This window comes from Tupaia chinensis, unplaced genomic scaffold, assembly GCF_000334495.1.
Source record: "Tupaia chinensis unplaced genomic scaffold, TupChi_1.0 Scaffold143728_1, whole genome shotgun sequence".
NCBI lineage: Eukaryota > Metazoa > Chordata > Mammalia > Scandentia > Tupaiidae > Tupaia > Tupaia belangeri.
In genome coordinates this window covers 573,383-596,381 of record NW_006203577.1, presented here as the reverse complement: position 1 = coordinate 596,381, position 22,999 = coordinate 573,383, and the positions used below count along the sequence as shown (strand labels likewise).

At 40.1% G+C, this 22,999-nt stretch overlaps 1 protein-coding gene and 1 pseudogene across 4 annotated transcripts in view; one reads left to right on the top strand and one right to left on the bottom strand.

The window, feature by feature from the left end:
- The window catches only part of CREBL2 (cAMP responsive element binding protein like 2), a 32,608-nt gene extending 10,037 nt beyond the window's left edge, over window positions 1-22,571 (top strand). Inside the window, exons 1-4 of one of the 4 annotated variants that reach the window (XM_027766827.1) lie at window positions 255-357; window positions 7,125-7,322; window positions 9,408-9,552; window positions 15,743-15,977. In XM_027766827.1, coding sequence (XP_027622628.1) covers window positions 337-357; window positions 7,125-7,322; window positions 9,408-9,552; window positions 15,743-15,768 — 390 coding nt within the window. In that variant the 5' untranslated portion in view covers window positions 255-336 and the 3' untranslated portion in view covers window positions 15,769-15,977. Of the gene's footprint in view, window positions 1-254; window positions 358-2,521; window positions 2,611-7,124; window positions 7,323-9,407; window positions 9,553-15,742; window positions 15,978-19,517 lie in introns of those variants that run through there. The other 3 variants (XM_014582676.2, XM_006164793.3, XM_006164794.3) reach the window with 3 other exon arrangements.
- On the bottom strand, window positions 17,261-19,107 carry LOC102491436 (coiled-coil domain-containing protein 47 pseudogene; annotated as a pseudogene).
- Window positions 22,572-22,999: the final 428 nt, after the last annotated feature.

Genomic DNA, 22,999 nt, shown 5'->3' with positions numbered 1-22,999 from the left:
GATCACGTAAAATACAGGACCCCTACATCCATCTACTATGCCTTCTAATAAAAAAAGGAATAAAACAGCTCAGATTTAAATATTTTGCTACCATGAAAACCAAACAAAGGGTTATAACTACTGTTTGATTGTTATGACTGTGCTAGGTTTGTTTAAAAAATCAATGAAGTCCATACTAGGTTTGTTTAAAAAATCAAGGAAGTCCATAAAGTACACAGTGTTCTTTTTCTGTCTCCTCAAAGGCAGCCCCTCCTGAATGAATTAAAACAGCAATATGTGAGGTATCAGGTTATCGCGCTGTGTGAGTGATGTCTCATTTTACAACATGAAGAATCCATGTCTTCTATGCATTTTACCGTAGGTGTGAGCTTACACTATATTCCATTGCTTTTTCAAAACTGAAGCAATAGTAGATGTACTTTTTAAAATTATTTTTTTAATCTTTCTTTCTTTCTTTCTTTCAATTTAAGCAGAGAGAGAAAGCAAGCGAGAAAGCAAGCCACCAGGTCTGGTACTCAAACCGTAGTCAGCCATGTGGGAGTCCAGTGCCTTTAACTACCACACCACCTGCTAGTCCACGGATACACTTTTTAAAAAAGATTTATTTAAGTTCATTTATTATTATTATTATTATTATTATTATTATTATTATTATTATTATTATTATTATTATTATTATTATTATTATTAATTTGGCCAGAGAGGGACAGAATGAAAGAGAGAGAATGAGAAAGCAAGCCATGTCTGGGACTTGAACCACAGTTGACCATGTGGGAGTCCAGTGCCCTTAACCACCATACTACTTGCTGGTCCTGTTATTTGATATAAATATTTTATATAAATATTTTTAATTTAATAAAAGATTTAGCCTTGCTGCAGACTTAAGTATAGGTAGGTATTATTTTCTTGGGGCTTGCCACAAGTTCTGTTCAATATCCCAACTAGACACGGACATGTCAAAACTCACTAAACCAGTTAGTGAGGGCCAAGTGACAGAACTGCTTACAGAGCAGCCTAAGTATGCTAAAAAGTCTTCTAATGATTTTAAGACCAATTTAGAGCTGGTAGCTTAACTTTCCAATAAATAGGTTGAAATTACATATATAGCAAATGTTATACATGTTGCCTCCAAAATGTTTTTCTCATGTTACACAGAGCTATAGTGTATTTTATTGTGAAAATACCATCCCAATATGCTCCAAATATTTGCATTCTTGAAAAAGTTACTATCATTTTGGGACTCTAAATTTTCTTTTGGATTTTATATCCTACTCTCCTGCATATATGTGTCTTATCAAAGCAGATAGACAGATGTTATTTCTTGCTCCCTAAATCCTACTGACTTATGTCATCAATGAAAATGACTATTGTGATGATCTAGGGGATGTTGAAATAGTTAAGAAGTCTGCAAATGAAATCATGGTCCAAAGATAGAACAAGAATAATATACCTAGAGTTAGATAATAAAGGTATAGTATTTTTCAAGCCAGGTGAAGTAAATTCCAGAGAGAGAGGGGAAAGTGAGAAAGCACCCTCAGAGGTAGGCATGCTGCAATTCCTTCTCCATTCTTCTCTTGGAGTTTTGGGGCCAGAACACATGTACATACATCTGGTGTGTTTTTCACACTGCTGGATCCAGGATTTGAACCATGTAGTCAACCATGTGGAGTCCAGCTACCTTAACCTTCTTGCCTTCTCCTGGCCCTAGCTGCTGCTACTCCCCACCCCACCCCCCAAATTCTCTAAGTTGTTGGTTGTGTATCAGTTTAAATCTATTTCAAAATATTGCTAAGTTTTCTTTTACAGTGAAGAACACCTAAACTAACGTTATTTTAATAAGCCAAAAAACAGCTCTTCTAAAATCTAACATTCTACCTTTAAAATTTAATATCCTCCTATTGCGAAAGAAGCTCTCTATGGGACCATCAGTTAGCGTAATGACTATGTCACTGGATTCCCATGTAGTTGACTGTGGTTCGAGTCCTGGACCCGGTGGCTTAAACTCATGTCGGGCGTGTGTGCTGGCGTGCCCAAGATCCCGAGAGGAGAATGGAGGAGAAGGGATTGTGGCGTGGCCATCCCCCCTGGGGGGTGATTTCTCGGTTTGTCTCTCTGTCTTTCTGGCGAGTGCACACGCCCTATAGCAAAAACCTCTCAAAAAAAAAAAAAAAAAAAACCTCGTTTAGTGCTTATCAAACTTTAGCTGGTACCACAAGCCAAAAAATTGAGGACAGGTTTAAGCTAGGGAAGTGGCGGTTATGTGGTTTTAAATGTAATTTTACAGGAGATGACGTAAAATACAGGAACCCTACATTCATCTACTATGCCTTCTAATAAAAAAAGGAATAAAACAGCTCAGATTTAAATATTTTGCTACCATGAAAACCAAACAAAGGGTTATAACTACTGTTTGATTTTTATGACTGTGCTAGGTTTGTTTAAAAAATCAATGAAGTCCATAAAGTACACAGTGTTCTTTTTCTGTCTCCTCAAAGGCAGCCCCTCCTGAATGAATTAAAACAGCAATATGTGAGGTATCAGGTTATCGCGCTGTGTGAGTGATGTCTCATTTTACAACATGAAGAATCCATGTCTTCTATGCATTTTACCGTAGGTGTGAGCTTACACTATATTCCATTGCTTTTTCAAAACTGAAGCAATAGTAGATGTACTTTTTAAAATTATTTTTTTAATCTTTCTTTCTTTCTTTCTTTCAATTTAAGCAGAGAGAGAAAGCAAGCGAGAAAGCAAGCCACCAGGTCTGGTACTCAAACCGTAGTCAGCCATGTGGGAGTCCAGTGCCTTTAACTACCACACCACCTGCTAGTCCACGGATACACTTTTTAAAAAAGATTTATTTAAGTTCATTTATTATTATTATTATTATTATTATTATTATTAATTTGGCCAGAGAGAGAAGAAGTAAGAAAGCAAGCCATCAGGTCTGGGACTCAAACTGCAATTTACCATGTGGGTGGACAGTGCCTTAACCAGCATGCCACCTGCCAGTCCCACAAATAAACTTTGTTTTAATGCGGAGTGATTTCAAAATATCTTACTGAAATTGTACAATTGGGACCAGCAGATGGCATGGCGGTTAAGGTGCTGGACACTCCCACATGGTCAACCACCATTTGAGTCCCGGAACTGGTGGCTTGCTTTCTCACTTGCCCTCTCTCTTTCTGTGTGTGTGTGTGTGTCTCTCTCTGGTCAAATTAAAATAAATGAATGAATAAATAAAATAAAATAATTCTGTTTTAAAAACTGTGTAATTGGTGAAATACAAAATGAGCATAATTTAAAATTTAGGCCATAGTAATGTTTGGACCTAGGTCATTCTGAAATTGCTGTTAAATATTTGGCTCTGAAGAAAAGTTTACTGGGACCAGCAGTTGGCGTAATGGCTGTGTTGCTGAATTCCCATGTAGTCAACTGTGGTTTGAGTCCCGGAGGCTTAAACTCACGCCAGGTGCATGTGCGTGCATGCTCAAGATCCCTAGAGGAGAATTGAGGAGAAGGAAAATCACCCCTGGGGGGTGATTTCTCGCTTTCTGTCTCTCTGTCTCTGTCTCTCTGGCGAGTGCACATGCCCTATAGCAAAAACCTCTCCAAAAAAAAAAAAAAAAGAGAGAAATAGTTTACTAAAGTGTGTATTTTTTTAAAAAAGAATAATTTAATTGTATTCATTGTCATTATTATTATCATTTTAATATGACCAGAGAAAGACAGAGACAGAGAGAGGGAAAGTGAGACAGCAAGTTGCCAGGTCCAGGACTTGAACTACAGTCAGCCATGTGGGAGTCCAGTGCACTTAACCACTGTACCACATGCTGGTCCCCTAAAGTATGTATTATTATATTGGAATAAAAACCTCTTGATGCAGACAAGAGAAGCCTTTAAAGAAGCTTTTTGAGAAGACGAAGCTAACTTGGGAGTAGTACTAAACCAGCTAGCTGTAAGACAGTGTGGGGGGCCAGCAGATGGCGTAATGGATATGTCGTTGGACTCCCACATGGCTAGCTGCAGTTCAAGTCCCTGACTTGGCAGCTTTAACTCACGCCAAGTGTGTGTGTATAAGTGTCCCAAACCCCAAGAGCACACACTGGGGGGGTGTGATTCCTCGCTTTCTGTCTCTCTGTCTCTTCAGCAAGTGCACTCACCCTATAGCATAAATCTCTTAAAAAAAAAAATTAAAGATGGTGGTGGAAAGGACAGATTTTTTTCCCAGAACCATGGAGTAATCTGTCTTACTTCAGAGCCACCCTGTGAAATGCTAGCTGTAATAGTTAGCCATCACAATATCACACAGGTTTGGTACATGTGAATGATTCATGTTTAAAATTTGGTTTCCGTGACCTAACCCTTCCACTCAGTAACCTGGTCCTTTCTGTGTATTTGGTATTGTTCAGGAGTGATAACTGACTTCAACCTAACAAACCAGTTTTAGATCCAAACAAACATTACCCTTTGAGTTTGGTTACTTGGCAAGGTTTCACATTTATTCCAGTGATTTACCGGTATTTAGAATTTGCATCTTCTCCTTTAGAATTGCCATTAAAACCTTAGCAATACCCTTGTCAATATACCGAAGGTGTAAAATTTTCATTCTCAAAGGTGATTTCCAGAAAGAGCTAGACATCATTCAGAACTTTGTTAAAGCAGATAATCAATACAGGAACTTAAAGAATAATGTTTAGCACTAAGTCATGAGATCTATTGTGTGATGACTTGTAAAATATGGCTCCAATAATACTTTTTTTAAAATTTACCTTTATTATCATTATTTTCCAATTTGACCAGAGACAGACAGAGAGAGAGAAAGTAAGAATGCAAGCCACCAGTTCCGAGACCTGAGCTGCAGTCGGCCATATGGCAGTCCAGCGCTTTTAACCACCATGCCACCTGCCGGCCCCTCCAATAGTACTTTCTAAAAAAAAGTTTTGAACAATGGCATTAATGGCATTATGTCCCCTCTTTGAAGATGACTGCTTTAAAAAACACTTCTTTTTTTTTTTTCTTACTTAATTATTTAATTTTATTTATTCATTCATTTATTTTACTTTGACCAGAGAAAGACACAGAGAGAGAGAGAGGGAATGTGAGAAAGGAAACCACCGAGCCTGGGACTCAAACCATGGTTGGCCATGTGGGAGTGTCCAGCACCTTAACCACCATGCCACCCGCTGGTCCCCTAAAGAACACTTCTTTGAGCACAGCTGTGTGGTGCAGGTAGTAGGGGACCTTTATGCAATTGCTGGAATCCATGTGGAAAACCAAGGGTTTGGATCCTGGGCCCACCTGAGCATACAGGCATACGTGTGCACCCATGAGTCTGGCTTGGTGGGAATCACAGCGTGATGGGACCCTGTCAAGGGTGCTTTCTCATCAAAGAAAGAAGGCACATGTATTTGATCTGTATGTTCAGGTTCATATGTTTGTAAATTCATCATTTTTACCTCATTGTTATATCTTGCATGAATAACAGGGGAAGGTTTCAAAGCTAAACAGTGAAGAAGATTAAATTACTTTGTCAGCCCTCTAATAATTGTGATTAGGCAGGTAAATGAATAAGAGAGACATCGAGAGGATGTTTTATGACATTAGTGGAAGCAGGTCGAAATCTGAGACAGTCTAATATTATAATTATAGGCTTCTAAAGGCAGGAGGAAATTATGAAGATTTCAAGGACTTCTTGTGTGTTCCTTTGGGTTCATCAAATTCAAAGAGGGAATTTATAGCTAAATTGCATAGGACACACACATGCAGTTTTATAAATTTTTTTTCTAACTGTAAACATTTAAAAATCATTAAAAAATACAGGTGACAAAAACCTATTTATAATCACATCTACAGAGAAATCCTTACTGACCTTGTTTTTTTTTTTCAAAGAATCATTTATTTAATTTTATTTGTCATTATTATTATTTTTAAATTTGCTACAGGGCACATGCACTCAACAGTCAGAGACAGAGAGAGATAGTGAGGAAGCACCACGCCACCTGCTGGTCTCTCTCACTAACTTTGTTAAATTCCTTTCTTATATATATATATTATTTTATAACATTAAGATAATAATAAATGTATAATTTTGAATACACTAAATTAATTTTTCCCCTTATATTATTTAAAAATTTTTTTTGTTTTTATTTAATTTATTTTTTTGGAGAGGTTTTTGCTATAGGGCGCATGCGCTCACCAGACAGACAGAGACAGAGAGATGGAAAGCGAGAAATCACCCCCCAGGGGGGATGGCCATGCCGCAATCCCTTCTCCTCCATTCTCCTCTCAGGATCTTGGGCACGCAGACACACGTGCCCGGTGTGAGTTTAAGCCATTGGGTCCGAGACTCAAACCGCAGTCGACTACGTGGGAGTCCAGCAACATAGCCATTACACTAACTGCTGGCCCCTCCCCTTATTTTATCATATTTACTCAAGGCAATAAAAATTTTAAGAACAAAATATTCAGTTGGCAGTTGTTTAGGCTTTTTAAATAATTATTTTTTTTACTTAACTTTATTTATTTACTTATTTGTCTTAAATTGATCAGAGAGGGATAGAATAAGAGAGAGAGAGAGGAAAATGAAAAATGAGAAAGCAAGCCACCAGGTCTAGGACTTGAACTGCAGTCAGCCATGTGGGAGTCCAGTGCCTTTAACCACCATGCTACCTGCCCAGCCCCTAGACTTAAAAAAAAATTATTTAATTTTATTTATTCATTAATTTATTTTAATTTGACCAGAGAGAGACATGGGGGTGGGGGAGTGAGAAACCAAGCCACCAAGTCTGAGACTTGAACCTTGGTTGGCCATGTGGGAGTGTCCAGTGCTTAAACTACTGTGTCACCTGCTAGTCCCTAGATTTTTATTATCCATCTCCATATAGTTTATAAAGTTTGCACTTCAACTATTTAAACTGTGTTATTAAACAAATAATAAAAAGTTACATTATTCTCTCAAATTTATGGTATCAAAAGAGTCAGAAAAAAATTATGAGGCAAAAATATCTGTTGGGATTATGCCATAGGCTTCAGTTACTGTAAATGTTCTCTCTGTTAATGTAGCCATAGTTTTCCTATACACAGAACTAAGAGGGAAAAACGATCTCTTCTCTCTCTTGCTGAAGGTGGTTGGAGGCAAGGTAAAGAAGCCTGGTAAACGTGGCCGGAAGCCAGCCAAAATTGATTTGAAAGCCAAACTCGAGAGAAGCCGGCAGAGTGCAAGAGAATGCCGGGCCAGGAAAAAGCTGAGATACCAGTACTTGGAAGAGTTGGTGTCCAGTAGAGAAAGAGCTATATGTGCCCTCAGAGAGGAGCTGGAAATGGTAAGAAAGTCTGTCAATAAACGCATGAAAGATCAACCTCAGCTTCGCAGTAAAAGAAACACATATCAAAACGTGAAATTGCTAGTTTGTACCTATCCAGTTGGCAGAAATTAAAAAGAATATTCAGGAGCCAGCAGGTGGCATGGTGCCCAAGGCACTGGGCTCCCACATGGCCAACTGTGGTTTGCATCCCAAACCTGATGGCTTGCTTTCTCATTCTCCCTTTCTCTCTCTCTCTCTCTTGTCAATTGAAGAATAACAATAACTAAATAAAGTTAAATAAATTATTAAAAAAAAGATATTCATCTGTTAGCGAGGATGTAAGTGAATAGGTATTTTTGTACATTGCAGAAGGTACATGACTATTTTTAGGGCCAGCAGGTGGTGTGGTTAGGGGCTCTAAACTCCCACATGGCTGACCACAGTTTGAGTTTCAGCCCTGGCAGCTTTCTTTCTCTCTCTTTCTCTCTCTCTCCTCTCTGATCAAATTAAAATAAAATGAACAAATGGTAAATAAAGTTAAATAGCAAAAACCTCTCCAAAAAAAAAAAAGTTAAATAAAAAATTCTTCAAAAAATTTCATAAGAATATTGAAAAAAAAAAGGTAAATGACTATTTCATTGAGATATTGTTTATAATAGGGAAAAAAAAAAAAGGAAACTAACCCAGATGTACAACAGTAGGGGATTGGTTAAATAAATTACACTTACCTATTGGGCTACTTTGTAGCCAGTAAAAATCACAGTGCGTATATATTTACTGAAATAGAAAGATATACGTAATATATTGCTAAATGGAAAGGACAGTATAACAACAGGTAACTGCATAGTATGATACCATTTGTATTTAAACAAATTAACTTAGGCGTGTTATTTATTCCCTTACTCAGACTTTGGGTAGGGCTGTAGAAATGCAGAAGACAGTAGCTAAAACAGAACGGAAACCCCATTACTGAGATCAGGGAGGAGGAGACAGACGGAGAGGGAAATGGGATTGCCATGATCATTAGGAAGCTGGAGCAGGCCACCTCGGGTTTAGAGAGAGAGAGAGTAAGACGGGGACACGATCAGAGGGGCGTGAGCAGTGTATATATTGTCCAGATAGATACTACTCAGTAGATTGTTTTTTACATGTTGAATTTGACCTATGCTTTAAGTTTTTTTTTTAACCTTTTGAAATGTAAGCCACTTGACAGAATCTTTGGTCTTTTTCATTTCTGCATACCTCACAGTCCACAGTATATGAGGAAACTTCAGAAAGTCTGTAGAAAGTGGAATTTAAAGTACAAATTTATTGTACCAGCAGATGGCGTGGAGGTTAAGGCAGCTGGGTCTCACATGGCCGACTGGTATGAGTCCCAGACCTGGCTGCCTGAAAATCACGCTGTTAGTTCCTTAACACAAGTATTGGAGAAAATACTAAAGATAAATGTAAGTGAAAGTTCTTTGTAAGCTGTAAATCAAAATATAAATAAAAGGTAGTAACACCAACAACAACAGCCATGTGGGAATCTAGCACCTTTTACCACTACGCCACTTCCAGTCCTCTACTTCTCTCGGGTCGGGATTTTGGGAATGCATGCACACATCCCTGGCCTGTTCTCAAGACTCTGGGTCTGGGACTTTTTTTTTGGAGAGGTTTTTTTTTTTTTTTTTTTTTTCTAAAGGGCTTCCAGCTTCCCCGCACCTTATGCGCTCGCCAGACAGACAGAGAGAGACATAGAGACAGAAAGCGAGAAATCACCCCCCAGGGGGGATGGTCATGCTGCAATCCCTTCTCCTCCATTCTCCTCTCGGGATCTTGGGCACGCACACACACACATGCCCAGGGTGTTTTAAGCCACCGGGTCCGGGACACAAACCGCGGTGGACTACGTGGAAGTCCAGCGACATAGCCATTACGCTAAGTGCTGGTTCCCTAAGACTCTGAGTCTGGCACTCTTAACTGGGCAGTCAGCCATGTGAGATATGGCCGCCTCATCCCTCACCATGGGCTGGATGAGAGTTCTTTTGTCTAAGATTTCTGTCAGAGGTTCCTGAACTCTGAGTAGTAAAATTTTGCTTACATATATTTTACGTGTTTCAGTACAAGCAGTGGTGTATGGCGATGGACCAAGGAAAAATTCCTTCTGAAATAAAAGCCCTGCTCACTGGAGAAGAGCAGAACAAATCTCAGCAGAACTCAAGCAGGCACACCAAGGCTGCGAAGACAGATGCCAACAGCAATTCCTGTGAGTACAAGCCCCTGGGAGAATTTATTTTGAAGGGAACATCTCAAAGTAGGGTTTCCTACTTTTCCTACTTTCCTCAGCATGACTTTAAATAAATTAAACATTCATGTCATGTGTAATACGCTAAGCAAGTGAAACGACATTAGAGTCTAAATATTGAAATATATTTTATATGCAATCTACAAAGAGCAACTCATACTTTTTTTTTCTTTTGTCTTTTTCTTTTTTTTAGAGAGATTTTTGCTATAGGGCACGTGTGCTTGCCAGAAAGACAGAGAGAGACAGAGAGTCATGCACCCGGCGTGAATTTAAGCCACCGGGTCTGGCTACATGTAGTTCAGTGACATAGCCATTACGCTAACTGCTGGTCCCACAACTGATAAATTTATGAAAAGAAAATTTAAAAATAATGTTTGCCCATGGGCATGTGTGCTTTCCAGAGAAAAACAGATGGGGAGAGGGAGGAAACGGCATCTCAGAATGGGGCACGGCCACGCTGAAAGCCCCTTTCTGTCTCCATCCTGTCAGGACTCTGGGCATGTACTTACAAGTGCCTGGCATGCCTTCCAAAGCACCAGGCTGGAATTCAAACCATGTGGTTGGCCATGTAGTTCCCAGCTCCCTCAACCTCCAGACTACGGGGCCAGCTGGAAATTTTTTATTAAGTAGACTCAGTCCACAAAAGGGGAGGGCATTCATCTAGTTATTGTTGGTGATACTACCTTTTTATTTATATTTTGATTTACAGCTTACAAAGAACTTTCATTTACACTTATCTTTAGTATTTTTTTCCAATATTTGTGTTAAGGAACTATATTTCTTGTTTTATACGTGAAGAAATAACAGGGGCTGGGTAAGGTGTCCAAAGTCACACTGCTGTAATGGTGGAAACTGTCCTTACCATATCCAGGTTCTCTCTAGTACAATAGCCCTTCATTGTGAGAATTTCTTTTTTTTAATTGAAGTAAAATTCACGTAATATAAAATTAACCATTTTAGCTTTATTTCTTTCTTTTATGAGAAATAGAGAGACAGGTCCCCTTGACAGTCTTGCCACACTGCTCTCTGCCAAAGCCTTCAGCCAGCCAGGTTCATGGGCATATGTGGGCATGGCTCGTGTGTTTGGGTTGACCCGAGGTCTGAACCTGGGCCTTCTGTGTGGCTCCGGGATTGTGTAGCAGTACCCTATTGCCTGTGCCACATTGTAAGGCCTACAATTAGCCATTTTAAAGTAACAATATGAAGATACTTAGTACATTTATGGTGTTATAGAACCACTACCTCTATCTTGTTATAAAAATTTAATCATCTGAAAAGCAAAGTCTGAACCCATTAAGTAGTTACTCCCCTTTACTCCCTTTGCCCAGCTTCTGGCAACCATGAATCTGTTCCTATCTGTATGGATTTACTTGTCTTGGATATTTCATATAAATGGAACCATATAGGATGTGACATTTTGTGTCTGGCTTCTTTAGCCTAGCATAATATTTTATCCACATTGTAGCATGTACCAACACCTTATTCCCTGTATGATAAAATATTTCTGTGTATATGTATAACACAGTTGCTTATACACTCATCTGTTGATGGACATTTTTTCCTTCTGACTATTGTGAATAGTGTCTCTATAAAAATGAGTATACAGGGGATCCAGCAGGTGGCATAGTGGTTAAGGTGCTAGACTCCCACATGGCTGACCATGATTCAAGTCCTGGATCTGGTGGCTTGCTTTCTCACTTTCTCTCTGTGTGTGTCTCTCTGGTTGAGTGCATGTGCCTTAGCAACATAAAATAATAATAATTAAAAATAAAATTAAATTCTTAAAAAAATGAGTATGTAAGTATTTATTCACATACCTGTTTGTTTTGTTTTGTTTTTGGTTCTTTTGTGTATAATCTGGGAAGCAAATTCATTGGTCATATGTTAATTCCATTTCTAAATTTTGAGAAACTGCCAAACGTCTTCCCAGTAGCTGAAACATTTTACACTCCCACCAGCAGTGCATGCCTGTTCCAATTATCCCACATCTCGTCGACACTTGTTATTTTCCTTTTTTTGTAATTTGACAGAGAGCATGTGTACTCACCAGAGAAAGACACAGGGAGAGGAAGTGAGAGAGAGCGCACCTTCTAATGGTTGCAGTGGTTGCAATCCTTTCTTCTACATTTCTGCTTTCGGGATTTTGGACACGCACGGACGCATGCCTATGTGTTTCTCAAGCTGCCAGGTCCAGGACTGGAGCCATGTAGTCTGCCATGTGGGATTGATCTGCCTTAACTACCATGCCACTGGCTGGCCCCTATTATATATGACCGAATACTATTGCCAGGGGCCAGCAGATGACATGTTGGTTGAGGTGCTAGACTCCCACATGCCGAGCACTTAGGGTCCTGGACCTGGCGGCTTACTTTTTCAGTCTCTTTCTTTCTCCTTCCGGAGAGTACACAAAGCCTATTCCAAATTTAAAAATAATAATACATTAAAAATTAAAAACATTTTATGGGAACCGGCGGTTAGCGTAATGGCTATGTCGCTGGACTCCCACGTAGTCGACCGCGGTTCATGTCCCGGACCCGGTGGCTTAAAACTCACGCCGGGCGCGTGTGCTTGCATGCCCAAGATCCCGAGAGGAGAATGGAGGAGAAGGGATTGCGTCGTGACCATTCCCCCTGGGGGGTGATTTCTCGCTTTCTGGCTCTATGTCTCTCTCTGTCTGTCTGGCGAGCGCACGCGCCCTACAGTGAAAATCTCTCCAAAAAAAAAAAAAATTAAAAACATTTTATTAAAAAAAAATACCTGTACCAGTAGGTATGAAGAGGTACGTCATTGTAATTTTGATTTGCATTTCGCTAATGACCAATGATATTGAACATCTTTTTGTGTGCTTATTGGCCATTTGTAAAGCTTCAGTGGAGAAATATCTCAGTTCTTTACCCATGTGTTAATTTTGTAGCTGAGTAAGAGTTCTTTACTTATTCTGAATACCAGATATTTATCCAGCACCTGATTCGCGGATACTGCCTCCCGTTGTCTTTTTGCTGTTTTGTTTTGTTTCAGTGATATCACGTATACACGCACTTGAGAAAGGGAGAGAGAATCACCCTCGATAGATAGAGTCTTGTCATGCTATGGTTCCTTCCCCGGTCCTCTAGCTCCTCAGAATCCTGGGCACCCACAGGTGTATCCACGTATTTTGGGGCTGACTGGGAGATATGAATCTGTGGCTGGTAATATGGCTTTCAGCCACACGCGACACGGGCATTACCACTCTGCCACAGTAGCTAAGGCCTTTTCACTTACTTGAGAGTGTCCTTAAATGCATAAAACATTTCAGTTTTGATGAAATATCATTTATATTTTTCCTTTATTGCTTGCGTTTTTGATGTCATGTTTAAGACTCCATAGCCAAATCCAAGGTTATGAAGATTTACCCTTATGCTTTCTTTTCAGATTTTTATAGTTTCGAGTATTTGTTTGGGTCATTGATCCTTTTTAAAAATTTTTAATGTATTATTATTATTTTATTTTGAGCAGAGAGAGACAGAGAAAGGAAAAGTAAGAAAGCAAGCTGCCCGGTCCAGGACTCGAACTGTGTGGTAGGCATGTGGGAGCCCAACGCCTTAACCTCCGCCACCTGCCAGCATCTCGTTGATTCATTTTGAGTTAATTTTTCTATATAGAGTGAGGTACAGGCCTATTTATTACATGCGGATATCCAGTTGTCCCAACACCATTTAATGAAGAGAGTGTAAAGATTTTAGAATGAAGATGTCATGTGTTGATTTCTTTGTTATTGTGATTACTCTGGCAACTTTTAAAATAGTTAAAGGAAAATGTTATAAACTTTCAATCCTTTTTTAAATAATTGTGAGAGGCACTTGCACGTGACAGAGAAAGACAGAGAGAGAAAGAGAGGGAAGAAAGCACCTCCAGTGGGGTGTGGCCATGCTACAATCCGTTTTCCTCCATCCCTACTTTTTTCAGAGCCTTGGATGCACATGTACATGCACCTGGCATGTCTTTCAAGATGCTGGGGCTGAGACTCATACCATGGTTGTCCATATGGGATCCAGTTCCCTTAACTGCTCAGCTATGGGACTGGCCCAACCAGATTTTTAAATCTTTCAAAAAATTTTTTTCTTAAAAAAATACCTATTTTAATTTTATTTATTATTATTGTATTTTAATTTGATCAGAGAGAGAGAGAGAGGGAAAGTGAGAAAGCAAGCCAACAGGTCCAAGACTCAAACTGTAGTTGGCCATGTGGGAGTCCAGCGCCTTAACCACCATACCACCTGCTAGCCCCTAAAACTTTTTTTATAAAATTGAAGGAATTGTTTTTTGGACAACTTTTTTTAAAGAATTATTTAATTTTATTCATTATCATTTTATTTTATTTTTTTAAAGTTGACCAGATAGAGAGAGGGAAAGCAGGAAAGCAAGATGCCATGTACAGAACTCGAACTGCAGTCAGCCATGTGGGAGTCCAGTCGCCTTAACCACCACGCCACCTGCCAGCCCCATGGACAAGTTTTATTAGATGAAATAACATTTGCCTTCATCTAAGTAGAATTAATAAAAAATCCAATTCAGCTAATTTTTCTTTCTGTCTGTATTTAAAAAAAAATAGCCTTCTCATAGATGAAAAAGGAAAAAAAAAGTCATGCATTTTACAACAGATTAGGCAACTTCATTAACTTAATTTTTAAAAAAGAATTATTTATTTTTAATTTTATTTATTCATTTTCTTATTTTATTTTGATCAGAGAAAGACACAGAGAGAGAGAGAGAAAGTGAGAAAGCAAACCACCAGGTCCAGTACTTGAACCATGGTCGGCCATGTGGGAATGTCCAGTGCCTTAACTACTATGCCATCTGCTGGTCCCCCATTAACTTAATTTTATTATTCCTTTTTTTTTTTTCATTCAATCACTTTAATATATATCCATAGGTAATTCATATGAATGTTTTAATTACAAAATTAGCTTCCATGATCCAAATGTGTGGAACTTTAAGAAACCTTTTATTACTCAAAAGATAGCTAAGCATACCAACTTTGATTTCTAAAGCGAGAAATCACCCCCCAGGGAGGATGGTCACGCCGCAATCCTTTCTCCTCCATTCTCCTCTCGAGATCTTGGGCACGCACGCACATGTGCCCGGCGTGAGTTTTAAGCCACTGGGTCCGGGACACGAACCGCGGTCGACTACGTGGGAGTCCAGCGACATAGCCATTACACTAACTGCTGGTTCCCATATTTATTCATTTATTTATTTTAATTTGGCCAAAGGGGAACAGAGAGAGAGAGAGAGGGTCCAGGGCTTGAACCACGGTTGGCCATGTGGGAGTCCAACGCCCTTAACCACCACACCACCAGCTGGCTCCTCTAAAATGTATTTTAAAGACTTATAAAACAAGGCTAATTCTAGAATTATATAGCACTAAGGTAATTAAATTTTGTTATTTTTAATAACTTCATGAATTATTTAAAAATGCTACATTTGGGGGCCAGCAGGTGGCATGGTTGTTAAAGGCACTGGACTAGTTAAATAAGATAACTTTTAAAACATTACATTTGTATTTCCCAGTTTATACATTTCTATATTGACCTAAAAAAAAACCCATGTGAAAAGGTTCCATGTGTTTACAAAGGCAGCAGCACATGCTGTTTCCATGGCAACTTCTTGTTACTGCTTCAAAACAGACTTGCACATAAAGCATCAACAATAAAACTACCATCACACTCCCACTAAAAACCCAACTCTGGGGCCGGCAGGTGGCATGGTGGTTAAGGGTGCTGGACTCTCACATGGCTGACCATGGTTCAAGTCCTGGATCTGGCAGCTTGCTTTCTCACTTTCCATCTCTTTCTCTTTCTCTGGCTCTTGCTCTGTCCCTCTCTTGTCAAATTACAATAAATAAAGTTAAATAAAAAGAATTCTTTAAAAAAAAAAAAGACAAAAAAAACCCCTTTCCCATTCCCAGCAAAAATTACCTAGTACAAGCACTGACTTCAAAAGAAAAGCTTCCTTAGCAGGAATCATTTATAAAATGCAGAGATCTGAACAAGCTAAGTGCTCATGCAGGTAAGACGGGCCTCTCCCCCAAGAGTTTCTTTCTCGAGATGCAGAAAGAATCTTGATAGTTTGGGAAAGCTCATTTTTTAAATGTATTTATACATATTCATAGCTGTGTCTTTGAAAGAACACACCTAGCCTCAACCCTGGAAGATAAAAGCAGAGGGAGAAGCAAAGGCACACAGCTGTAACACAGAGCAGAGCTTCTGAACATCCACGAGGTTGCAGCCGCCAAGGAGGAGAACACTGGTGACTTCGCACAGACCAAGGATCTGAGCTAGGCGGGGCAGTGGGTTTTCCATGCATCTGTTACTCAGAAAAAATAAACCTAAACAACCACTTGAATGTAGCATTCACATTGTCATTAGCTCATGGAATCAAACAAGGAGAAAACTGTGCTCTTGTACTACCCATGCCTAGAATTTTCCATGCACACGTCAGGATCCTAACACCTACAGATTTCCTGTAATACTGTCATCAGCACCTCCCACCGACAAAACATACACTGCGTTATGTGTTGAATCCCTGAGATTTTGTTACCACATATAGTGTTCTAAATTTTACCTTTTCACAAGTTTAATGTGGGCACAGGAGAAAACACCAAGCAATATTTATTGTGCAGTTCCAATGATTATTTGTGGAACTGTGGCTTAGAATCAGCCTTCACAGCCATTTCAATTGCCTACTTTAAACAAAAAGAAATCATCTAATTCTCTACCTATGGCATGATATTTCTCCAAACATCAAAGCACTAAAAGCACTAATGATGCATGTTATAATTTAAAAAATAGTTTTAAAGAATTATTTTTATTAACTTTACTTATTTATTTTGACCAGAGAGGGACAGAGTGAGAGCGAGAGAGGGGGGAGAGGGAAAGTGAGAAAACAAGCCTCCAAGTGGACTCATTACCACGGTTGGCCATGTGGGAGTCCAGTGCCCTTAACCACCATGCCATCTGCTGGCCCTAAAATAAATAAATACATAAATAAAGAAATGTGTGTGAAGTGTGTGTGTGTGTGTGTGTGTGTGTGTGTGTACATATATATATTTTTTTTTTGAGAGAGATATTTTTGCTATAGGGCACATGCACTCACCAGAGAAACAGAAAGCCAGGAAGTCAGGGGGTATGGCCATGCCACAGTCCTTTCTCCTTCATTCTCCTCTTGGGATTTTGGGCGCACATGCACATGTGGCCGGTGTGAGTTCTTTTTTTTTTTTCCCTTTCTTTTCCTTGGGGAGGTTTTTTCCTATAGGGCGCGTGCGCACACCAGAAAGACAGAGACAGAAAGAAAGTGAGAAATCACCCCCAAGGGGGATGGCTACGCTGCAATCCCTTCTCCTGCATTCTCCTCTCAGGATCTTGGGCACGCACGCACATGCGCCCAGCGTGAGTTTAAGCTGCCGGGTCCAGGACTCTAACCGCAGTCGACTACATGGGAGTCCAGTGACATAGCCATTATGCTAACTGCTGGTCCCACACATGTGGCGCCGGTGTGAGTTTTAAGCTGCCGTGTCCAGGACTTGAACTACAGTTGACTACATGGGAGCCCAGTGACATAACCATTATGCCGTCTGCTGGTCCCAATATTTAAAAACTATATAAATATCACATATCATTCCTTTTATAAGATAATCAAAAATAATTTTATTATCTGGAATAAAATTACTGAAACAGAGCCCTTTCACTGTACCTGCAACCTCTGTAAAATTCCACACCCAAAGCAGAATAGCTGGTGAAGTAAGGGTTTCTAAGTGGCAGGAGTGTTTGAACTTGAAGATGAAAAATGGACTGATGATTTTTAAGTTGCTTGGGATTTCAGAGCTTACGGAAGGGATTAGGACTTAGATCTCTGGGATGACTTTACATGGCTTTCACTTTGACGTGTTTCATTTTCATTTGCTTCTTCTCCAGCTTCTTCTGCTCGTGCCTCAAAGCTGCTTCCTCCAGCCTGCGCTGCTTCTCAGGGTCTTCTTCGTTCAGGATTCGCTCCTTCTCTGCTCTTTTGTTCTCCTCACGTCGAGACCGTGCAGCTTCCTGTCTTTGCTCATGTGTCAGCTTCAAGAAATTCTCCTCTACTCGAGCACGGTTCTTATCTGCTTTTTGTTTGCCTTCTCTGTTGAGTCGGAACTTTCTGGCTTTATCGATAGAATAAATCACCATGTTCATCAGGGGTAGCAGGGCCTCCATATCCTTTGGGTAGGTGTTACCCGAGCCTGGCACATTAAATGTAAACAATAGTGTTTTCTTGGTGTCAGGCAGCTTTAAAGGCTGACCTTCCTTTTGCATCATTTTTGGACCAGAGAACTGGTCAGAAAAATGAACAGATTCAATCTTGTCGGCATAGTGTGTGAGAAAGTGAACCATCTTGGTATCCATCATTCCTTCAGTGACTTCTCTCATCTCTGACAGGATAGCTAAGGAGTCTGGCAGTCCATACTTGGTTCCCGACTTAGGTTTAGCACTACAAAACTCACTCAGATCTTGCATCTTCTTCTGCAGTCGCACCAAGGTTTTCCGTGGGCCAACAGCAAACACACAGGCACCCATGTCTTCATCATTCATGGTCACTCTGATTTGCACTTGGTCACTCACTGGCCTCATCATCCATGCCAGGACGTTGAGTAAGTCTTGTCTCTTGAGGAACCTCAACTGAACAAACATGCCCTCACAGTTTACACGCCCGGAACACCACAGGGTGTAGATGTGCTTATTCTCCTGGTTCAACTTCCCTGTGCTTATGGGTTCTCTGTTAGTTACATCGTCCCCTACTAAGGCAAAATTGCTCTCCAAAAGCTCTCTATGGGTGTCAAACCAGGCCTGTGCAAGTTGACTGTTCTTACTCTTCCCGATGATGTAATTCATGATATAGGTGAGCAGACCGGTCATCATCAAAATTTCTAGATAGTATCGCTCCCACCTGTCCTGCAGGTGTGCAGGAACATTAACGGTTGTTATTGGGTCTTTATTTTTGCTAGATGAATCTGGTTTGTCTTCAAAACCTTCAAATTCTTCATCATCGTATGGCCCACTCTCTGTATCTCCCTCCTGGCTATCTGCATTTTCAGAATCTCCTTCCTGGTTTTCATCTTGCCCTTCCAACTCTAGAGTGGCCTCATCTTCTTCATCCTCAGTGGTTATCACCCAATGAGGAGACTCAGTAATAATGACATCCTCAAATTCGGCAAAGTCATTATCATCATACTCTACTATGTCTGCCTCATCCCCAAAATCATCCACCTTGCCTTCAGAGACACTCCCGAACACCAGCAGGACAGCACAGGAAGCCAGGAAGGCGTCCATTGTGCCTAAAAAGAAGCTGCATCCCGGGCTAAACCCTGGCCCAGCGCTCCTGTGGCCGCCACCTCTGCCCCGCCTGCCTGTTGGTGTCACCACCACCCTCGCAGTCACTGCAGTTTTACTGCCCCCAACGCCTGTAGGGCACAGAGGGACAGGTAGCTCAGTTCCGCACGCCACGCCACGCCACGCCACGCCACGCCACGCCACACGCAGGCTTTGCCGTCCGTTACGTAGAAGGCCTGCAGCTGGTCTGCGCCTGCGCGGCCGGCAGCCAGGCATTCCCCTCCCTGGAGGGGAGGAGCTGAGTTTCGGTGGAGTTGCCAGAAATGAGCCCATGGCCACTTGGGGTAGAATGTGGCCCAAATCATTTTTTTTTTTTCAAGGGCCCAGAGTTTAGGAGGTCGGCATTTTTATGTAAATGAGGAATGTGGAAGTGGGGGACTGACTGGTGGGGCCATTCTCCTTGGGGGGATGATACCTCACTATCCCTCTCTCTGTCTCTCTCAGATAAGTGGCCTATGGCAAAAACCTTAAAGAAAAAAAAGACAAACTCCTTTCTTATATTGGTAACTTTGATTTATTTTTCAGGGTGAAAAGCATATAAGGTGATGAAGTGGTCGAAGCCAATATTCTGATTCCCGTGGAGGATGAGAGGGCAAGATTGTACTCCCTGGCTCCATTCGTCCCCACCGTTCAGTAGTCATCTCTGTAAATCTGCAGTTTCTACCAAAACGTGTGATCGTAGGTCTCAAAGGATCTTGCTTTAACTTTCAGCACTTAGAAAATTTACAGATGTTCAGACCTGTTCTGGTTGGTATTGTCACCCGCAACATTTAACATGTTGGGAAGCTTGACAGGAGTAGAGAAAAATGGGTGAAGATTGTATTTTTGCACCTTAACTCCACATTGCTTTATATTGCATTGGTTAATTTATATTCTTTCTATGTAATCCATGTAATTATATGTGTGTGTGAGTTTAAGCGTCACCTCCTTTCATGTTTTTGATTGCCCTACAAAGCAAAACCAAATGGGCTGATTACTGACTGAAGGTTCTCAGCCTTTATGGACCTAATCTTACTTCTTTCTACTTACTTGAGTAACGTTTATTTTCTGCATGAACCATGATTTCTCCTGTGAGCCATTCCAGCATAAGCTGTGAATCTGTATTAACAAATATATACATTTCTATTTTTATAATCCATTATGATATGCCTGTTTTAAATAATGAACATGTTAACAAAATCCATCAGAAAAAAACTTTAAGACAGTCTCTGTTTAAAACCTTTTGTTGCTGTCTTCTTAAACTATCTTTATAAAAAAAAAAAAAAGGCAAATCTTTATTTGCTAGGGCCAAATCTATCCTTAGAGAATAATTAGCCCAATTGTATTTTTAAGCAGGAAGTAACCTTTCAGGCATTTCACCATCATACATTATTTTGACAACCTAGCGTATGTATGTATGTGTTTCTACAATATTTTATGTCTACATTTATGTGGGGAGGACAGGAGTGAATGTTCACATACATTTTCTTGCGTATGCAACTGAAGCAGAGAATTTTTCTGAAGGAAATAGGATGAAACTAGCTGCTGAGATTGAACTTCTGTCTTGAGATCTGGAACAAAACAAGGGACAAATTGCTGGTAGACTCAATTGCTGTAGCCAGAATGAGAGCACTTCGCTTCTTCCCTGACACGTGAGTGTCCTTATGAATGTGTTCTGAGCCAGAAACCCAGGTGGGCAGACTCCGCTGTCAAGGGAAGCGCCAGAGCCCTGGAGCTGCGCTGTAAGCAGCACCGAGGCCAGTGGACCTGGCAGGAGCCATGGAGGTCACGGTATTTCTTCCCTGTCCCCATGATAGCTACCTTTATGTTCTCCCTAACTACCAAACGGGCGATGGTTGGCATCAAGCTTACAATACAATACACTGAGATAGACCTGGGAATCTTTCGGTTTCCTCAGTAAGACACTTTATTTCTCTTCTCTTTCCTGTAGTCGAATCAAGAGCTGTGTTCTCTGTTGCTGCTAAATTTTAATCGATCTTCATTCTAATGAAACAAATATTTGGCTTCCAAAGAAAATATGTTGTTACAAAGGGGCAGTTTAAGAGGAGGCATCATAATCTAGATTTGTCTGTGAGGCAGAACATGAGCTGGACCATATAATTTCGGTTGCCAGGGACTTTCCCCTTCTCGTAGGCCACGGGTTTGAATAAAGTGCCTCCCCCTAGCCTGAGTTCCTGAAGATGTCTTTCTGCTTAGGCTGCAAACTCTAATCTCTAGCCTACTCTAGTCGTGTTGACTACTGACATACCACTAGCCCAGCTTGTTGGGTCTCTCTGTGTTTTGGAAGATTGGGGGTTTAAGAGTATTTAATGTCTTTTTAGCATCTTAAATATACATAGATTAAGGGCTGTTGATATTTAGGCCTTTGGGATTTGTATTTGAAATATAGTGTTCAGATTGTAATGGGTATGTTTTTGCATCTGGTCTACTCACTACTTTATTTTGCAAAACAACCCAAGACTTACTTTTTGTTGCTTTGTTTAGTATCTTTTGAACTCCCCCAGAAGAGTTGTTTTCAAAGTAAACATTCCAAAATGAATGTGGCTCTTCAATGGAATGTCATTGTGCTTCAAGTATTTCTTTTCTTGTTGTAATTCTAAATTACAGGATCACTTGAGCTTTCTCTCCCCTCCATATCTTTACAGGAGCAGTGACTTTGTGTAATCTGGGGTGAAAGTAAATTATAATATATTTAAGTTTATTCCTAAACCTATCTGTTTTCTATTTTGGAGTAGATTGAACCAAGAGAGAGTTCACTGGTCTCTAGAAGGATGTTAGGTTACTGTGGGTACCGTGCTGGCTGTACACTTTGGCTGCTTCGAAGCATCGAATCAATGTCACTGAGGAAAACAGCTGGGGCACCTCCCTGAGCGGTCCAGTTAAGGAGGAGCACACGGACGCCCAGGCCGCTCGCCGGCAGTGTCAGGAAGGCAGAGGCAGTCGGTGCGTTCAGAAGGAGCTACTCTCCTTGTTTTCTGAGATGACAGAGCAATGTTTGCTTCTCCTTTTATTCCCAAAGAAAGCAAGCTAAGGGAGAGATATATATTTGTGTATCTAGAACAGTCATATTTTGTCACTACTTTATCATCAACCTGTTATATGTTAGGGTAACTGAATATAATATGGAATATTAAGTTTGACTATGTCAGGTTGTAAGATATAGTTGAAGTTCTTAAGAATGTTTTTTTCTATTTGATCTAAAATCTTTCTATTGTATCTAATCAGAACTATCTTACTACAGCAGATTCATACCACTGTTTACCAGCTGATCGACAGTATAGATCAGTATCACCATGTACATTTTGTTTTGTCATCTTTACATTATGATGAATTTGACTTGGCTAATTACAAAAAACACAGATTTAAACTAGACTTACCTTTGCAAAGAAGATTTTAGAACATAAATGCTATATTTCATAAGAAATCACTTTCATATTATCAATGACATATTTAGTTTTTAAAAGAAGGAAGATTACTATTAAGCCACATGGTATTTTGGGACATTGAAGGAATTTTTCTTTCTCTGAAGAGCATTGTACAATTATATTTTTATGGGAAATAAAATATCTTCACCAGAAACATCTCAAATCGTCTGTTTTACAATACTGAAATCTGTCTGTAAACACATAGGGTAGCTCAAAAGAGTGGCCTTGAGGCAGAAGAACTGGTCTTAAGTCCACTTTCTTAGGTCACTTTGAATTTCATCTGTCAGCCTGTTTCTTCATTTATTAAAAAGGAGGAAGATAACTTTTACGGAGTAATTGGTGAGCCAAATCACAGTTAGGAAAAACTGTTGGTTAAAGAGTAAAAACTGCATTCAGTTTAAACATTCACATTATGCCTGTGTTAGGATTTAAGCTGTTGTTAGGATTTAAGTCATTGAAGACAAATAGGCTTACTGAATAAACCAGAATCTAAATACGTATTGTTGTAGGTATCAGCCTTCCCCTCTCTTTTTAAGCTTTTTCATTATGTCTGTACTTGGAATGGTGTAACTGAAGGCTCTT